The sequence below is a fragment of the Camelina sativa genome, chromosome 17 (assembly GCF_030686135.1).
Source record: "Camelina sativa cultivar CO46 ecotype springtype chromosome 17, ASM3068613v1".
Classification (NCBI taxonomy): domain Eukaryota; kingdom Viridiplantae; phylum Streptophyta; class Magnoliopsida; order Brassicales; family Brassicaceae; genus Camelina; species Camelina sativa.
This window is the reverse complement of record NC_141896.1, coordinates 21232234-21253960: the sequence shown is the minus strand read 5'-3', so window position 1 is coordinate 21253960 and position 21727 is coordinate 21232234. Positions and strand designations below refer to the sequence as shown.

Genomic DNA, 21727 nt, shown 5'->3' with positions numbered 1-21727 from the left:
ATATCCTGCTCCTGAGCCGAAGCCACCCGCTTCCGACTCAAGGCATCTGCAACCAGATTAGCTTTACCAGGATGGTAAGCTATGTCCAAATCATAATCCGCTACTAACTCCATCCAACGCCTCTGCCTCAAATTCAGCTCAGGCTGAGTAAAAATGTACTTCAGACTCTTGTGATCTGTAAATACCTGTACCTTCCCACCATACAGATAGGATCTCCAAATCTTAAGAGCAAAGATCACTGCTGCCATCTCCAAATCATGAGAAGGATAATTAGCTTCATGCTTCCGCAACTGCCGCGAAGCATAAGCTATAACCTTCCCCTGCTGCATAAGTACACAACCCAACCCCACTCTAGAAGCATCTGTATACACAACATAAGGCTCGTCCTGCTCAGGCAATGCTAACACCGGCGTAGTAGTCAACATCTGCTTGAGACTTGCAAAACTTGCCTCACACTCTAGTGACCACACAAACGGGACATCCTTCCCTGTAAGCTTAGTCATCGGCTGAGCCATACTCGCAAAACCCCGAACAAACCTCCTGTAGTAACCTGCTAACCCCAGGAAACTCCGAATCTCAGTGGCACTCTGCGGCCTCGGCCACTCCCTGATGGACTGAATCTTCTCTGGATCCACTGAAACTCCCTCAGCTGAAACAATATGACCCAAGAACCCCATCTCACGCTGCCAGAAACTGCACTTACTCAGCTTAGCAAACAACTTCTGCTCCCGCAGCTTCTCCAACACTGCTCTCAGATGTACTGCATGCTCCTCAGGACTCTTAGAATATACCAGCATGTTGTCGATGAAAATGATGACTGACACGTCCAGAAACTCCTGGAACACGCTGTTCATCAATCTCATAAACGCAGCTGGCGCGTTTGTCAACCCAAACGGCATCACCACAAACTCATAGTGCCCATATCTTGTCCTGAAGGCTGTCTTCCTCACATCTGCCTCATGAATAGGGATCTGATGATAACCTGAAGCCAAGTCGATCTTGGAGAACCAAGTAGCACCCCTCAACTGATCAACCAACTCATCAATCCTCGGGAGAGGGTACTTGTTCTTCACAGTAACTCGGTTCAAACCCCGGTAGTCAATACACAACCGAAAACTCCCATCCTTCTTCTTAACAAACAACACCGGAGCTCCCCACGGTGAACAACTAGGACGGATAAAACCCTTGCCCAACAAATCCTCCAGCTGCTTCTTCAGCTCTGCCATCTCTGCTGGAGCCATCCTGTAAGGAGCCTTGGATAACGGCATCGTCCCCGGTTCCAGCTCAATGGTAAAAGGATCCGACCGAGATGGTGGTAATCCCTGCAATGACTGGAACACATCCTCAAAGTCCTCCACAACCGGAATACCGCTAACCGTAGACTTCCCCACTGACTCTGGCATAGATATAGTAACCAGATAGGCCTCACGGCCCTTCTCGATCATCTTCCCTGCCTGAACGGCTGAGATCACGAGACTCCCCGAAGTCGGTCTAATACCCTGAAAAACCAACTTCCCTACTGGACGCTCAAACTCCACTCTACCCCGATAGCAATCCAAATGCACCTTATACCGATGCAACCAATCCATACCAAGAATGACGTCATACAACTCCACTGGACTGATAAGCAAATCCGCTGGCCACGACTCTCCTGCGATCTGAATATCAACTCCTCCAGCTCGTCCAATAACCCTCAGGAACTTGCCTCCAGCAACTCTGACCACTCCTGATCGCTCTCTAGAATCCCCTCTGATCCCCGCACTCACGGCACACTCCGGAGTAATGAAGCTATGAGAAGCTCCAGAATCAAACATAACATGGGACTTAAACCCGCCCACCAACAAGGTCCCTACACAAACCTCATGTGTTGAGAACCTAACACTTGACCACAAACAAAAACAAATATAATCTGAACAATTGAATTGACTAAGTTCGAATCTCAGAAGTTATACCTATGATCGCTCCACTCATCCGCTACACTCGGATCGGTACCTCCTGAGAAATACCATGCTCCCACATGCCGCAGCTGCTCCATCATCCGCACATACTGAGCATCCACAACCTCGGCCCCCGGCTGCACACCTGCCTGCAAACCCGCCACAGGCTGCACCGCTGGACCCTGCCCACCACCCACGGGCGGCACTACCGGATCCTGCCCACCAACCACTGGCGGCACTACTGGATCCTGCCCACCAACCACTGGCGGCACAACTGCTGGAAGTCGCTGCAGAACCTGAGCTAGCAAGTCCCTCAAGACATCCTCCCTGCCTGGAGCACCTCCCGCTGCAACCCCCACACCCGGGGCAACACCGTGACCGACACCGGGCCCATCCGCCTGGCCGTCACCCAAACCAGCCTGGTCTCCAGACACACTAGGATGAACCTGTGACTCCGCCACCTCCTCACTGGCCATGCTCTGGGTCACACTCACACTGGCCTCAGGAACCTGACCTCGTCCCCGACCCCGACCACGACCACGCCCACGACCACGACCGCGACCAACAGCATCCTCACCCCTAACCATCTGTATCATCCAAGAACAGAAGGCTAAGCAAACAATAATTCTAATACACAAGAAACACAACTTACCGTGGAATCACAACACAGGCTCGAAGAGGATGTTCTAGGACTTCATGCCACTCAATTGACCGACTCACACAATCAATCATAGCATGGAATCCTAAACATCAACAGCAAAAGCACAATGAACCCTAGTCCTAGAACCGTAAGGGCTCTGATACCAAAATGAAACAACCCTTCCCGTTTTTTTTTTTAATAAATAAATAATAAATAATAATATAATTAAATAACTACAACTAGTGGTCCCATACCCACTAGCCACCTAACCACATTCACAATCCAACAGCGGAACCACATACCAATAAATAACCAATAAAACAATATCCAATAACCAAATAAGTAATATCCAGCATTAATCCCAAACAGCATAAATCAAACAACCAGCAATCCTAAAAATGCTCTAAGACTCAATTCTAGCAACCTAACAATGCCAGATAACCATACAATCAAGTCCCTAGAACATCCTCCTCTTCATTGCCTTTGATTCCACGATCACACTTTGCCTTTACCTGCACCACAAACACAAATTGAGATGCATGAGTATTTGATAAACACTCAGTGAGGCAATCCTCCCATCTACTGGGCTATACACACAAGAAATAAGATCTCTACATGCCACAAACAACAATCAATAAAACAAACCAGGCAATATACATAGCATGCAACGACCATCGTAACTGAACAAGGGGTGTCGACCGACACCAGATGGTGTCGACCGACACCAGATGGTGTCGACCGACACCAGATGGTGTCGATCGACACTGACTATCTGGTGTCGACCGACACCAAACTGGTGTCGACCGACATCCTGCCCGACACTCCCGAAAACCCTAGTTTGCGTCGACCGACACCTCCACATGGCATCGTTCGACACTCGCTAAAGTCCCGAGCCATCCTCGCGTTGGTGTCGACCGACACCCCAACTGGTGTCAACCGACACTGATGCCGAGCAGCGATTTCCCTCGATCAGAAACTCCGAATCTCGCCTCCAAGCTTCTCCAATCCGCTCCTTGCACTCCCAGAAGCCAAACCCAGCCCAGACAGCAACGAAAATCATAGAGAACTCAAAGAAACAACCACATAAGCACCAAATCACATAGAATCTAGAGATCTTAGCTTAGATAAGCCATGGTCATGCACTCACCTCTTTGCAGGAAGATTCTGACCAACAAGAACGAATTCCCTCACTCCTAGCAAGCTTCTAGCACCTTCCCAGCCTTGGATCTCCCAAGAACAGCAAGGAATCTCTCAATCTCTTCCCAATAGCTCAAGAACACTCTCTCTTTGTGTTTTCTCTCAAAAACGGCGAATAAGACAAAACAACACGACCCTAGGTCGTTTTCTTCCTTTAAAACTCGATTTAGGGATTCCCTAAACCAACCACGCAAACCGGACAATTAAAATTGAACCAACCAACCCGACCACAATTGGTGTCGATCGATGCCTCACTAGGAGGTGTCGATCGACACCCTTACCAAAATACCAAAATTTGGTTTGCGGGTGTTACAATAACTAATCAGAATTCTAAATCAAATGAGTTGTAGGAAGGAGGTCTGTATCCAACACTATATGTACTCAAGTTAGACTTAACCCGGATATTCCAGAAGTTGAAATATTTAGACGATCATATGTTACACTTTATTGTTAGTTTCCTATATTAATGTTCTGAAGATATATTTTTAATTTATGATTTGTGTTATAGGAACACCAGGAAGAGAGCACGCACAAAAAAATGATTGAATTGTTGTAAGAATACCTGGAAGTCATCTCGCACCAAGAACAAAGCCAAAAAAGACATCAACATGTGTTTTTTTTATTATGTCTACGTCTCTATGTTTTAAATTATTCACCTTTTCTTTCGAATCTTCAAATTTCAATACTAGATTATTGTTACTATGGTCAAGAATGCTCATATTTTTATATTTTATATTATTTAAATTTATAAAATTATCTGTTATATTATATAGTATTTAAAAAATAAATTCCAGTGATATATTAATGTATATGACTTCATAAGGTTTGAATTCTTCTTTACGTAATTAAAAACGCACAAACAATATGTGTTAATAAACTTAAATGGGCCTAATCTCATGAGACGCCAACATGCACAGGCCTCGCGACTCTTTGGACATATATTTAAGCACTTACGTCTCTCCTATATTGTGAGTTCCAGACCTTTCGTTGTCTCTTCTTAACCAAAAAAGTCCTCTAAACTTCTTTATCCACCTATTATCATCCGTAACTTTCAGGTAAGTTATCAGAGATTTATTAAGTTTTACGTTTATTCAGATTTTAACTTGCAAACCAAATCTATTTTAAAATTTTATAGGTTCGAATTCCGCGATGGAAGGTGAAAGTTCTAGAAAACGCAAAGAACCCATGTCCGATTATCAATGGGAGGACGAAGCAATCGACATCGTTAAGAAGGCGTTTCAGAAATCTAGAGATGATTCACAGAAGGAAACGTCGAAACGATTCACTGCGATTATCGACATGGTGAAAGAGCACATGAAGAAGAAAGAAGAATCGACCGAACTCACCTGTCAACTTGAAACCGTCGATGCTCAACTGACGCTAATGAATGATATTTTGGAAGGGCGCATCGATTTGATTGAAGAGTGTAAGAGGCTGGAAGAGGTTAAGGATATTCTTGAGAAAGATGTAAAAGATTGTGTTGTGCCTGAAATTCATTGGGATAAACTTCGTATTCCATTTAGTGGTTAACAATCTTTGTAATTTCAGTTTAAACATTTTTAAAATTAGAGTAAAATATTTACTTAATACAATTACCATATATCTTTATAATAGATCTAACGAATCTGGAATAATTTACTAAACGTGTTTATATTAAAAGATATTGAGTTTTTTGTGAAATGGAAAATAATAAAATCACGAAGTTAAATTTAGAAATATAATTGAAAACGAATTTAGGTAAACGGACTTAACTAAACAAATATATGCTAAACAAATATACAAAAAGATATGATTCTCAAACAGCAAATCTAAAAATTATATTTTCACACTTAATAATTTATTTAAATATTGCATTGATATATGTTACTATAATGTTTTTAAACTAAAATTGGATAAAATACAATATAATCAATCGTTATCTCACAAGATAATATTTTAATTCTTAAAATGTTTCTAATGATATACTCCCTATATTTTATATGTATTTTTATTTTGTATATATATATATATATATATATATATATATGTGTTCATTAGATGATTTGAGTGCATTATAATTTCTTTTGACACGCCGAAACATGACCACTGATCCTAATTCCTGTGTTTATATTGCCGACTTACATCCTTTACTCATCCAAAGAAGGATCAAGGTAAAGGTTATCAGAAGATTTGTTTGCAGTACTGCGTTAAATAACGTTATCGAGTTTGTGCTATCCGATGAGCAGGTAATAATACAAACATCTAATCCGAATGATAAGCAATTATAATAATATTTGATATGTTAATATTTGATATGTTTTCACACTAGGGTTCAAAGATACATGGATCTTTTGAAAGGAGTTTGGTTCAACGCTTCAAACCGTTTTTTAACGAAGGGAATTGGTTGATCTTATCTAATTTTGATATAACACCCGTTGTTGGAACTTTTATGCCTACTACACATCAATTCAAAATAGTCTCAAGTGGCATGACTTCAGCGCAGCTGATACCCTCTTTGAATGAAAAAGATTATTTTTCATTCATAACTTTCATAAATGTCCTTTCTGGCTCGATAAATCCGAATATGTGTATTGGTAAGTAGTGTATCAATTATTTTAGTTGTCTTACATATTTTTAATTCAATATTTCAAAGTGATTAGTTAGTAATTATTCTCATTTAGATTTAATTGGTCGTCTTGTGCGTGTGGAAAAATCTGAATACATTTTTGCTAACAACGTGCACACCGGCCTTTTTTTTGAACTTGAAAACGAAGAGTAAGATTTCTTAATTATTTATACAAACAATATTTTAGTTTTTCATATTCTTATTATTTTTTACTAATTTCCTGTTCCTATTAAAGTGGTATACGTTTGAGATGTCATCTGAGAAGAGGGTATTTGGAGTATTTTTACGATAGACTCCGTCAAATTGATGAAGGCATCATCATATGCATAGTCAGATTCGGTCAAATAATAATGTTGAAGGTGAGTGAAAAATTAAACTATTATGGTAACTTTGTGAGAGTAAATACTAATGTTATGTTATGTTTTCAGGTCGTACAATGATTACTACCGCATGCACCTGTACACATATTCTATTCAACTATCCATGTCTTGAAGTTTTGAATATGCAAACTCACTTTGAAGGTTCTGAAGATTAATTTATGGTTTTACTTTATGATTTTAAGTTTTTTTGGTTTCTTCTTTTATTTATGAATTTTGGTTTTGAATTATTATAGTTAATTTAGATATGAGTACACTTCTTGGAACTACAATGCTTACTACACATAAATTCATAATTCTGTCCAACATCATTACTTTATATCTTTATCATTTTTCATAGGTGTCCTTTCGTGCTCTATAGATTTGGATATGTGTCATTATATCAGATTTAAGTTTCTGATCAAAAGATATTTATTTTGATTTTTAGATTTGATATGTTGAAAGCTTTATTTACGTCCAACATCAACTTTATTTTGATATTGAATGAGAAGAGTGAGATTTGTATACAATACAAAAAAAAATACTGTTTACTTATTATATTAATAATGTAATTTATCTTAATGTTCAATTGAAATTGAAGATGGCATTGTTATGTGCGTTGTCATTATCACCATGATTATATTCAACTATCCATATTTTGAGATTCAAAAATGTAAAACCGTATGAACGGTTTATATTACATAAAATTATTAATCTTTCAAGATTAGTTTATGGTTTTATGTTATGTCTTCGTTTTATATTTATATTTGCGAAATCACCTAACTAATATTCTTAATAGAACTTTAATTCTACATTCGATGTATCTATTTTTATGTATTTTCAATGCTTTACTTAATAGATGTGACTGGAAACAACGATTCGAGTCGAAACTTTCAATGCACCCTTTAAACACACACTAAAAATTTTAAAGACGAAATATATAACATAAAACTGAAATATTATCTTTACAACTTCCTCATCTTTTACCCTTTTCACAAAATTATCTATTTGCCATCTCTCTTCAATTTTTTTTTAAAAATGGCAAATTTTGTGTTTCTTAAGAAGTTGAATCCTTCGACCATGCAGTGGATGATTTGTGCCAAGGTGTTTCGTTCGTGGAAAGTTAAAAATTGTTCCAATGATGTTTCGAAAGAACTAATCTTGGTCGACGAAGAGGTATTGTTTTCTATTTTTTTAAAAATATTATAATAGTTACATGTTCAAAGATTATATGCGTTGTCAAAACGGATTGGCATAAAATCATGATGTATTCAAAATTTTAACTACACTTACACTGTGAATTAGGGATCTTTTGGACATGCTACGATTCCGGCAGCACTCAATGGGCTTCCGTCTTTTGTAATGACCGAGAATCAGAGTTATGTTATAGAGTGGTTCGAAGTCGAGGAGGATAAAGAGCAGATCCACAAAACTAATCTTGGTTATCGGATTCTTTTCACGGACAAGACTATCATACGTCTTGCAGGCGACCCTATAATTTGCAAACCGTTTACTAACACAATCAATCATAGCATGGAATCCTAAACATCAACAGCAAAAGCACAATGAACCCTAGTCCTAGAACCGTAAGGGCTCTGATACCAAAATGAAACAACCCTTCCCGTTTTTTTTTTTTAATAAATAAATAATAAATAATAATATAATTAAATAACTACAACTAGTGGTCCCATACCCACTAGCCACCTAACCACATTCACAATCCAACAGCGGAACCACATACCAATAAATAACCAATAAAACAATATCCAATAACCAAATAAGTAATATCCAGCATTAATCCCAAACAGCATAAATCAAACAACCAGCAATCCTAACAATGCTCTAAGACTCAATTCTAGCAACCTAACAATGCCAGATAACCATACAATCAAGTCCCTAGAACATCCTCCTCTTCATTGCCTTTGATTCCACGATCACACTTTGCCTTTACCTGCACCACAAACACAAATTGAGATGCATGAGTATTTGATAAACACTCAGTGAGGCAATCCTCCCATCTACTGGGCTATACACACAAGAAATAAGATCTCTACATGCCACAAACAACAATCAATAAAACAAACCAGGCAATATACATAGCATGCAACGACCATCGTAACTGAACAAGGGGTGTCGACCGACACCAGATGGTGTCGATCGACACTGACTATCTGGTGTCGACCGACACCAAACTGGTGTCGACCGACACCCTGCCCGACACTCCCGAAAACCCTAGTTTGCGTCGACCGACACCTCCACATGGCATCGTTCGACACTCGCTAAAGTCCCGAGCCGTCCTCGCGTTGGTGTCGACCGACACCCCAACTGGTGTCAACCAAAACTGATGCCGAGCAGCGATTTCCCTCGATCAGAAACTCCGAATCTCGCCTCCAAGCTTCTTCAATCCGCTCCTTGCACTCCCAGAAGCCAAACCCAGCCCAGACAGCAACGAAAATCATAGAGAACTCAAAGAAACAACCACATAAGCACCAAATCACATAGAATCTAGAGATCTTAGCTTAGATAAGCCATGGTCATGCACTCACCTCTTTGCAGGAAGATTCTGACCAACAAGAACGAATTCCCTCACTCCTAGCAAGCTTCTAGCACCTTCCCAGCCTTGGATCTCCCAAGAACAGCAAGGAATCTCTCAATCTCTTCGCAATAGCTCAAGAACACTCTCTCTTTGTGTTTTCTCTCAAAAACGGCGAATAAGACAAAACAACACGACCCTAGGTCGTTTTCTTCCTTTAAAACTCGATTTAGGGATTCCCTAAACCAACCACGCAAACCGGACAATTAAAATTGAACCAACCAACCCGACCACAATTGGTGTCGATCGATGCCTCACTAGGAGGTGTCGATCGACACCCTTACCAAAATACCAAAATTTGGTTTGCGGGTGTTACAATAACTAATCAGAATTCTAAATCAAATGTGTTGTAGGAAGGAGGTCTGTATCCAACACTATATGTACTCAAGTTAGACTTAACCCGGATATTCCAGAAGTTGAAATATTTAGACGATCATATGTTACACTTTATTGTTAGTTTCCTATATTAATGTTCTGAAGATATATTTTTAATTTATGATTTGTGTTATAGGAACACCAGGAAGAGAGCACGCACAAAAAAATGATTGAATTGTTGTAAGAATACCTGGAAGTCATCTCGCACCAAGAACAAAGCCAAAAAAGACATCAACATGTGTTTTTTTTATTATGTCTACGTCTCTATGTTTTAAATTATTCACCTTTACTTTCGAATCTTCAAATTTCAATACTTGATTATTGTTACTATGGTCAAGAATGCTCATATTTTTATATTTTATATTATTTAAATTTATAAAATTATCTGTTATATTATATAGTATTTAAAAAATAAATTCCAGTGATATATTAATGTATATGACTTCATAAGGTTTGAATTCTTCTTTACGTAATTAAAAACGCACAAACAATATGTGTTAATAAACTTAAATGGGCCTAATCTCATGAGACGCCAACATGCACAGGCCTCGCGACTCTTTGGACATATATTTAAGCACTTACGTCTCTCCTATATTGTGAGTTCCAGACCTTTCGTTGTCTCTTCTTAACCAAAAAAGTCCTCTAAACTTCTTTATCCACCTATTATCATCCGTAACTTTCAGGTAAGTTATCAGAGATTTATTAAGTTTTACGTTTATTCAGATTTTAACTTGCAAACCAAATCTATTTTAAAATTTTATAGGTTCGAATTCCGCGATGGAAGGTGAAAGTTCTAGAAAACGCAAAGAACCCATGTCCGATTATCAATGGGAGGACGAAGCAATCGACATCGTTAAGAAGGCGTTTCAGAAATCTAGAGATGATTCACAGAAGGAAACGTCGAAACGATTCACTGCGATTATCGACATGGTGAAAGAGCACATGAAGAAGAAAGAAGAATCGACCGAACTCACCTGTCAACTTGAAACCGTCGATGCTCAACTGACGCTAATGAATGATATTTTGGAAGGGCGCATCGATTTGATTGAAGAGTGTAAGAGGCTGGAAGAGGTTAAGGATATTCTTGAGAAAGATGTAAAAGATTGTGTTGTGCCTGAAATTCATTGGGATAAACTTCGTATTCCATTTAGTGGTTAACAATCTTTGTAATTTCAGTTTAAACATTTTTAAAATTAGAGTAAAATATTTACTTAATACAATTACCATATATCTTTATAATAGATCTAACGAATCTGGAATAATTTACTAAACGTGTTTATATTAAAAGATATTGAGTTTTTTGTGAAATGGAAAATAATAAAATCACGAAGTTAAATTTAGAAATATAATTGAAAACGAATTTAGGTAAACGGACTTAACTAAACAAATATATGCTAAACAAATATACAAAAAGATATGATTCTCAAACAGCAAATCTAAAAATTATATTTTCACACTTAATAATTTATTTAAATATTGCATTGATATATGTTACTATAATGTTTTTAAACTAAAATTGGATAAAATACAATATAATCAATCGTTATCTCACAAGATAATATTTTAATTCTTAAAATGTTTCTAATGATATACTCCCTATATTTTATATGTATTTTTATTTTGTATATATATATATATATATATATATATGTGTTCATTAGATGATTTGAGTGCATTATAATTTCTTTTGACACGCCGAAACATGACCACTGATCCTAATTCCTGTGTTTATATTGCCGACTTACATCCTTTACTCATCCAAAGAAGGATCAAGGTAAAGGTTATCAGAAGATTTGTTTGCAGTACTGCGTTAAATAACGTTATCGAGTTTGTGCTATCCGATGAGCAGGTAATAATACAAACATCTAATCCGAATGATAAGCAATTATAATAATATTTGATATGTTAATATTTGATATGTTTTCACACTAGGGTTCAAAGATACATGGATCTTTTGAAAGGAGTTTGGTTCAACGCTTCAAACCGTTTTTTAACGAAGGGAATTGGTTGATCTTATCTAATTTTGATATAACACCCGTTGTTGGAACTTTTATGCCTACTACACATCAATTCAAAATAGTCTCAAGTGGCATGACTTCAGCGCAGCTGATACCCTCTTTGAATGAAAAAGATTATTTTTCATTCATAACTTTCATAAATGTCCTTTCTGGCTCGATAAATCCGAATATGTGTATTGGTAAGTAGTGTATCAATTATTTTAGTTGTCTTACATATTTTTAATTCAATATTTCAAAGTGATTAGTTAGTAATTATTCTCATTTAGATTTAATTGGTCGTCTTGTGCGTGTGGAAAAATCTGAATACATTTTTGCTAACAACGTGCACACCGGCCTTTTTTTGAACTTGAAAACGAAGAGTAAGATTTCTTAATTATTTATACAAACAATATTTTAGTTTTTCATATTCTTATTATTTTTTACTAATTTCCTGTTCCTATTAAAGTGGTATACGTTTGAGATGTCATCTGAGAAGAGGGTATTTGGAGTATTTTTACGATAGACTCCGTCAAATTGATGAAGGCATCATCATATGCATAGTCAGATTCAGTCAAATAATAATGTTGAAGGTGAGTGAAAAATTAAACTATTATGGTAACTTTGTGAGAGTAAATACTAATGTTATGTTATGTTTTCAGGTCGTACAATGATTACTACCGCATGCACCTGTACACAGATTCTATTCAACTATCCATGTCTTGAAGTTTTGAATATGCAAACTCACTTTGAAGGTTCTGAAGATTAATTTATGGTTTTACTTTATGATTTTAAGTTTTTTTGGTTTCTTCTTTTATTTATGAATTTTGGTTTTGAATTATTATAGTTAATTTAGATATGAGTACACTTCTTGGAACTACAATGCTTACTACACATAAATTCATAATTCTGTCCAACATCATTACTTTATATCTTTATCATTTTTCATAGGTGTCCTTTCGTGCTCTATAGATTTGGATATGTGTCATTATATCAGATTTAAGTTTCTGATCAAAAGATATTTATTTTGATTTTTAGATTTGATATGTTGAAAGCTTTATTTACGTCCAACATCAACTTTATTTTGATATTGAATGAGAAGAGTGAGATTTGTATACAATACAAAAAAAAATACTGTTTACTTATTATATTAATAATGTAATTTATCTTAATGTTCAATTGAAATTGAAGATGGCATTGTTATGTGCGTTGTCATTATCACCATGATTATATTCAACTATCCATATTTTGAGATTCAAAAATGTAAAACCGTATGAACGGTTTATATTACATAAAATTATTAATCTTTCAAGATTAGTTTATGGTTTTATGTTATGTCTTCGTTTTATATTTATATTTGCGAAATCACCTAACTAATATTCTTAATAGAACTTTAATTCTACATTCGATGTATCTATTTTTATGTATTTTCAATGCTTTACTTAATAGATGTGACTGGAAACAACGATTCGAGTCGAAACTTTCAATGCACCCTTTAAACACACACTAAAAATTTTAAAGACGAAATATATAACATAAAACTGAAATATTATCTTTACAACTTCCTCATCTTTTACCCTTTTCACAAAATTATCTATTTGCCATCTCTCTTCAATTTTTTTTTAAAAATGGCAAATTTTGTGTTTCTTAAGAAGTTGAATCCTTCGACCATGCAGTGGATGATTTGTGCCAAGGTGTTTCGTTCGTGGAAAGTTAAAAATTGTTCCAATGATGTTTCGAAAGAACTAATCTTGGTCGACGAAGAGGTATTGTTTTCTATTTTTTTAAAAATCTTATAATAGTTACATGTTCAAAGATTATATGCGTTGTCAAAACGGATTGGCATAAAATCATGATGTATTCAAAATTTTAACTACACTTACACTGTGAATTAGGGATCTTTTGGACATGCTACGATTCCGGCAGCACTCAATGGGCTTCCGTCTTTTGTAATGACCGAGAATCAGAGTTATGTTATAGAGTGGTTCGAAGTCGAGGAGGGTAAAGAGCAGATCCACAAAACTAATCTTGGTTATCGGATTCTTTTCACGGACAAGACTATCATACGTCTTGCAGGCGACCCTATAATTTGCAAACCGTTTACTAACTTTGGTTTTAAACGTATTTATGATAATGAATTTCATGGACGTTGGCCTTACTGTAAGTTTTAGTTTAGAATGTATTGTTTAAGTTAATTTTAAAATTATGCTTCTTATAATACATTTTTGTGATTTATTATGCAGTTAATTTGATCGGATGCATCACTAATATGGGGGAAATCAAGAGTTTTAAACAAGAAGACACTGGTGATCGTTGGAGTCTGATGGATCGCTACATTAGGTTCAGAATCATGTCAATTGAGTAAGTAAAAATATCATTGCATGCACGAGTAACTTTAATATAGAAGAATCTTTGGAAATTGGATGCAAGATCGTTATAAAAATTTATATGTACTTGGCATAATACGTTGAATCACCTTTTATTTTTGTCCTAGGGGATATGTACTTGACTGCTTTGCAACAGGATGTTATGCAAATCACATGTTCAAACGGTTCAAGGTGGGTAACGGGAAGAGGATTTGTCTGTTCAAAATGTGGAAAGGAATCAAATGTGGAGGTAATGACATTTGTGAATATATTGTCTGTTTAAACTTAAAGTTGTTAATTGTGATTGAGAAATTATTAACGATTTATATTCGTTTAACTATAATTGGTAACGTTAGATGATAATGTTCTCCTAACCAATGGTGATGGATGTTCGGACATAATTGAGGATCCAAAGGGTGCAGAATTTACAGAGTACATGTACATGTAAGTTAAATTCTATCGATCGTTTTCATTTTAAAAAAAAAAAAAAAAGCATGTGCACATATATAAAGTTATATTTGAATTTCGAATAACGTTTAGGTACAATTTCATTGAACATGGAGAGTCAAGGATTCAGGATTTGAATGATACCGACATTCGTTTCGTTATGGACTTGAGGTGAATAAGAAATAAAACTTATCAATTTAAGTATCTAATTGATGAATAGAACTGATTATAACTTGAATAGAACTGATTATAACTTTTTATTGTCTATAGTGACACACTCGGATCCTTTATTCATCCTGCTGCTGAGGACTCTTTTGACAAGCATCGAATCCCCGTTTGATTACTCTGTTCTATTTAATGTTATTTGCTTTTGCACGAAGACATGTTTTTAGTATTTTTTTCTTTGGGATCAAAAGACATGAACTTAAATATTAGTTTTAATTTTACTTAAGAAATATTTCTAAATAACAGTTGTTATTTTATGGTTTCAGTCGTTATTTTTTGTTTTATTTTAAAAAGACATATTTTTATTTGAATGTTGATTGCAAATGTTTATGCATTAACTCAATGAATTAAACTAATAAAGGTCGGCATCCAAGCAGAAGATTCCAAACATATTGCCTCGATATAAACATCATATTTTCAACACACCAATTACATAAATCTTGAAAACCAACAAAATATTGTTCATTCTTATCAATCAGTAACGCATGCAGCTTTCCCTGTGTAATACACAAGACTTAATTCAAGCCACACAAATTTAAAAATATAATACTATCAGCTTCTTTTGTTTTTGAATAAATATATGAAATATGAAAATTTCTTAACCATTTCCTTTCCTTTCTCTGTTGTATCTCTAATTCTTCAAAAGAAACAATGGTCGTGTACGTACGAGATTTGAATCCTACAGTACGTAATCCGAGTGTTGCTGTCAAAATACTTAGAAAATGGCTACCGGATTTAAATGATGGGCAACGTTTTTATGAATGTTTAATTCTGGTAGACGAGAAGGTATCTTTCTAACTCTTTTCATATATAACAATAATTAAATTATTACATGAAATAATGTTAAATTTAATTTTAGGGAGCAAGGATTGATGCCAAAATAGAAGTTTCTCTATATATAAAAAAAAAAGTTTCTTGGTAAGATTAAGGAAGGAGACTGGTACGTGCTATCAGATGTTAGAGTAATTAAAGGCCAACAATCACTTAGAAACTCTAACCATCCGTTTCAAATCAAGTTCATGAACCAAACAGACATGGTTCCAATACCTCCAAGAAGCAGTGGCAATTTCTACCGTCTTATTGATTCATCAATGATGCAGAATTTTTCACCAGAAGAGAAGAACTCTTGTGTTGGTAAGTTCTTATATGCAAGTAATCTTTTATAAGTCTTCAGTATATTATTAGATTCTAAATTTAAGATGATTGCATAACATTTTATTTTTTACAATGAATCCTTTTTATGTTAGATTTTTGTGGAATGGTATTGCATGTAAATGAGCCTCAGAAGATCGATTTCATCGATCGTCAAAATGGGTACACGTCCATTAATCAAGTTGTGAAATTTACCGTTCTTGACACAATGTAAGTTAATATGTTAAACTATCAAGAGTACTTATAGTATTCTTTCTTAATTTATTAAAGTGTTGTCTAACAATTACATTATTGTTTAAATTTAAAAAAAAAAAAAAAAAAAAAAAGTGGGCAAGAGATCAAATGTGTTGCAGTTGGCGGAGCTTCGGTTGAATTTATAAAGGAATGGGAGAAAATTGTTTTCTCTCCAACCTATTGTAATGAACCAGTGCTATGTACACTTTTGTTTTGGAGGATCTCTGTATTCGAAGGTAGTGTATAATATCTTCCTAATTATGAAATTATCATTTTATTATTAACTTAATTTATTCTTTGCTAGGAATCGAATGTCTGATGTCTCAAATACGATGTTCAACGGTTTTACTTGAAGATGAAATTGCTGGAATAAGAACGGGCGATCTACTGTAATAATTTTAATTTATAACTTCTTAAATTTACTGAAACCGATTAATATATGAGTTCTAAAACCTAATTCTATTATTTATTTCAGTCACTGGCCTGATGATGAATCGTCTGATGAAGATTATTCAGAGGAAGCATGTTCTTCAACCAACCAGAAGTGATAATATCCAGATGTTTTCTACTGTTTTTTGATGTCTATGTTTGTTTTTTTTTATATTTTGTTGATGTTAATTTGGACATGCGTATTTTTATTTTGTTATGACTTGAATTTGAACTTAAGTTTAAACTTAATATTTAATTAAACAAAGTATTTTATAGTTTTATGTATATTATTAATATTGATATATATATATATATATATATATATATATATATATATATTACACTACTACCAAAATGAAGTTTAGGGACAATCGATATTCTGTTTTCGTTGTTAGATAGATTTGGACATATATAAAATATTAAATTTCATTCAAAATATATACAGTGATAATAGAATTGTAAATTTTAACAGAAAAAAAAACATAAAGGATATTTAAAATATATCAAAATCCCAAAAAGTAAGGAATAAATAGAAGAATATGTTTATTGAATAACATAAAAAATATCATTGCAGGAATAAACGGAGAGATATAATAATCGAATCCCCATAAAATGGTAAAAATACCATTAAAGTATTAACGATGATATAATTTTCATACTTATTGACATTATCTTATGATGAAAATTTCCAAAAACAAATAAAAAATAAATCTATATTTTTATATTTATAGACCTTAAAATACATGCTAAACTCTATACATAAATAATAATTACTTTAATAACGTACAATTTTACGTTTCGTCTCAAACCAGTTTATGCTATCATGGCTAATCTACTTTCCAATGCTATAAAGAATAGAATCGGGAAAAAAGACCATTTTTTTGATTTGAGCAACTTGAACCCTTTCATTCATGAGTGGAAAATTAGGGTAAAGATTCTAAGAAAATTTGAGTGTATTCATCCTCTCTATAATTCTTCTGATCTGATTTTGGTTGATGAAAAGGTATTTCCTACGTTATATTTTCCTAAATTAACATGTTCTTTACATATATTAATTAATCAATAATTTTGGCAGGGGCAAAAAATACACGCTTTGATGGGTCCTAGATTTCGTGACGTTTTCCTGAACGATTTGAACGAAGGAGATTGGATCATGTTGGCAAGTTTCTCACTATGTAAAGTTACCGGGAATTTTAGACCAACTGATCATCGTTTTATGATACATTGGAGAACCATAACATGGTTTAGAAAGATTACTGCTTTGTCTTCAGATCAATTCTTCTCTTTTATATCATTTAATGATATTAAGAGTGGTTATTTAGACTGTGCTTATTGTGTTGGTAAGGGAAACGATAACTTTATATATATTTATAATTTTAAAACAATAATTAATTGTAACTTTATACATTTTGTAGATATCATCGGAAGAGTATTGCGGGTTGGAAATCGCTTCGAGGAAGGTCCTCCCGACAAAGAATGGAATGAGTTGTTCGTTGTTTTGGAAAATATCGAGTATGTTATTAAAATTTAATATATTAAACTTAGATTATGTTTTCACACTTTGACTAAATTTTAAAAATTTTAATGTAGGGGTGATCGATTGTCATGCTGATTACCAAAACCTTATGCGAACGATTTCTTTAATGATTGGATACATTGTGTTGGTGATATCATATGTGTCGTACGCTTTGCAAGAATTGAAAGAAATCAAGGTTTAGAATCATTTTATAACTATATATATTTAGTTATAGTTTAATCAGTTTTAATAGTTTAATATAAAAAATTACATTTTACTTCTTATAGATTCAATCATGGTGACAACGGCGCATAATTTTACAAGAGTGATGATAAATCCACCATGTCCGCAGGTTACACAGATGAGAGATGCCTTTGATGATATGGAATCTTGATTTTTATAGTTTTGAAGTTGAAGAACTTTTAATTGACGTGGAATCTTGAATTATATAATTTAAAGTTTTTTTCTTTTTGGATTTGATATGCAATCATTCAATAATTTGAGCTTTATGGTTTTCAGTTTGAAATAAGATTTACAAATATTAATTATACATTTTAAGAGCACATATTTGTTTATACATATAAGTTCTATATTTACAATTTGTATTATATATATTAAAATTATATTATTCGTAAATAGTTATTATAACATTCTTAAATATATATTCGAATAATTTAATCATAACGCAAGAATGACAATAAGTCTATTATATAGTTAGAGAATATGTATTTATTAAATTTGTAAAATATTTTAAATATTCTTTGAGCGAATTTAGTTATAATATATTTACACGATTATTAAAGGATATTGTAAAGGTAATTTTGAAGAGTTTGATTATTACTTATATTTAAATTTCTAAAATCATAATGATTCGAGACTGATTCTTTCATTATTATCATGATATAGTTACAAAATTGTTAATTAAATATTATTACCATTATCTATAAGTAAACTATCCTTAAATTTATATTCTTATCATCTAAAAATGTTATATTAACAAAATTTAAATATAATAATTATTAAATTATTCTGAAAAGGAAGATAAATTCAAATTTCAATATTATCCTATCAATTAAAAATGTAAAAATCATTAATTGCGTTCTCTATATATAGTGATACACATTGAAACATTGTGTAAACTTCAGCGATTCTTTAAAAAAACAAATTATTCATTATGGCCTCCAAACAAACCATTATCTCTCCCTATGTTAACATTAACAAGATCAATCCTGCTCTGGATCACTACAAGATTAGGGTTCGTGTGATAAAACTTTGGAAAGCATTCAAATCCCTGCAGATGGTTTTAGTCGATGATGAGGTTTGTTTCGGTTTTATAATTTCACTTCCGATATACTTAAAAACTTTGTTAACAAATACGTATTAACAACTGCTTTAAATTTTAGGGAACAAGAATTCACGCGTCTATTGAGGATGCATTGGTGAAGAAATTTCATAACCAGATCAATATTGGTGACTCAAAAATAATCGATACTTTCAGTTTGGTCGATTATGACGGTGACTATAGGACAAGTGCTTTGGGATTTAAGATGGTGTTCTATAGAACCACCACAGTTAAACCATGTGATGATTTTCCAGCACGAGTTCCTGAAAAATACTTTCAAGAATTTTCAACTATCTTGGCTGGAAAGATAGATAAACAAGTATTGTTTGGTAAGTTGTAAAACATATATATATATATATATATATATTCGGATGTTGATTTGTAACTAATATTTTTATGTTTTAGATGTGGTGGGCCAAATTGCTGGTGTTGGTTCTCTTGATAACATAAAAACTAAAGGAAAAGACAATGTGAAGATAACTTTTGACTTGCAAGATTTAAGGTATGTGTTTTATTAAAAAAAGGAAAAAAAAGCATATTACAAATATTTTATAGCGGGTCTAAACTTTATTTTTTACAGTGGTGACCAATTAAGTTGTACAATATGGGGTGATCTTGCTAGAACTTTTGAAGCTTCTATAAAAGAACACAAAGACTCGGTTGTAGTGTGTGTGATTAGATTTGCATGTTTGAAAGAGTGGAAAGGTATTGTTAATGTTATTTAGTCCTTTACTTTCCTCTGATTTAATTTGTTTAATTATCATCTTCTTAATAAATTTTAAAATTAATTCGTAGGGAATTACAGTGTATCAAATGCATTCAACACCACAGATATTCACTTAAATCTGTCAATTCCCGCAGTCGAAAAATTCCGACAAATGTAATTAGTTTTCGAGATCATCAGTTATATGCTATACATAACTAAATGTATTCTCATTTTTATCTTTCATCTTTAAAAGGATGCCAAACACTAGCGTTGTTGAGTTGGTTCACAATGAGGAGAATATACAGCCAAAGGTAACTTTGTATGAGGAGTTTTTCATGAAAAATGAAAAGATGACTATCGACGACATCCTATATTCATTAGAGGTATTGTTAATCTAAATACAGTGTTCAAAATAATAACAATTACAAAATATTAATCATGATTGTGTATATTTAGGTTCGTACATGTGTGACAATTGGAACGATCTGTTCGGTTGAGACAGTGCCTAAGTGGTATTACATTGCATGCAAAGAATGTAGAAAGAAGGTTCAACCATATCCACTAGAATCTGACAAGGGGAAAAAACGTCTTTATATTTGTGGTGTTTGCGATGACGATGTCAAAGAAGTTGATTACAAGTATGTGTTACTTAATATATTTATAATTGAATTCATGCGAATATGTTGACCATTTGAATTCTTTTATGTATTTTCAGGTATAAACTCATACTACACGTTTCGTATGGAAATTCTCCAAAGATTAAGCTGCTTTTTTTTTATGGTCTAGCCCAACTATTCGTAGGTAAAAAGGCTGATGAATTAGTTTCTCAAATTGCCGAGGTACGTTCTAACAGGATAAACATTGTACTTTTTATCAGAATTAAATTTCAAAGAATCTATAGTAACACGCACTTTTCTTGCAAATTTGGAACAATGCTCAGGACAATCAAAACATTATGCCCGTTTGTCTTTCTGCTCTAATCGGGAAGACAATGCTCTTTAAAATTTCTGTCACAATTGATAACTTGAAGAGTGACAAGGCTTCTTATGTTGTTAAAAAGTTTTGGGAAAAAGAAGATATGGTCAACCAGTTTGTCAGGGTAACATATTAAATTAATAGTGTATTCTAAAAGATTATTAGATTAATTTTTGTAATTCCATTATGTGCTTATTCTTTAAAAATTTTGTAGGAAACTTACAGAAAGGCTAATGATAATTATCAAGAACTAGAATCAGATGAACAAATTCTAGAACTTACGTCGGAGGAATCAACATCTCTTTCGTCAAAGAGGGAGCTGTCTGGAATCAATGAAGAAGTCGTACAAGGTCATAGCATGACTACTAGGAAGAGGATCAAGATTGAAAAGCAAACTTAGTATTATGATTATGTTATGATTATTTTAAAAACAATATATGATTTGGAAATTTTTTTAAAAATAAATTACAGGCTTTTTTGTGTTGATAAGAGTATGATTTTTTATTATTTATAAATTTTGAAATTATAAAACTCTAAAATTTTGTGAGTCACTAATATAAACGAGACGATGTTGCTTCTGAATCATACCATTTAATAAATTAAAATATGATAATGAGGTTTAATCATGTTCCTGTAAA

The 21727-nt window shown here is 33.8% G+C and overlaps 2 protein-coding genes and 1 pseudogene across 2 annotated transcripts; 2 read left to right on the top strand and 1 right to left on the bottom strand.

Annotated features, from left to right (window-relative positions):
- Positions 1-21727, bottom strand: part of LOC147924128 (uncharacterized) — a 43173-nt pseudogene that overhangs the window by 4065 nt on the left and 17381 nt on the right.
- On the top strand, positions 13234-15123 carry LOC147924131 (uncharacterized). Its single transcript, XM_087494400.1, has 7 exons — positions 13234-13463; positions 13593-13857; positions 13941-14058; positions 14192-14313; positions 14420-14507; positions 14604-14681; positions 14781-15123. Exons 1-7 carry the CDS (start codon positions 13326-13328, stop codon positions 14848-14850), a joined length of 879 nt encoding a protein of 292 aa, XP_087350526.1. The 5' UTR covers positions 13234-13325; the 3' UTR covers positions 14851-15123.
- Positions 15301-16825, top strand: LOC104733008 (uncharacterized). Its single transcript, XM_087494013.1, has 6 exons — positions 15301-15521; positions 15595-15869; positions 15983-16097; positions 16215-16357; positions 16426-16510; positions 16597-16825. Exons 2-6 carry the CDS (start codon positions 15755-15757, stop codon positions 16667-16669), a joined length of 531 nt encoding a protein of 176 aa, XP_087350139.1. The 5' UTR covers positions 15301-15521; positions 15595-15754; the 3' UTR covers positions 16670-16825.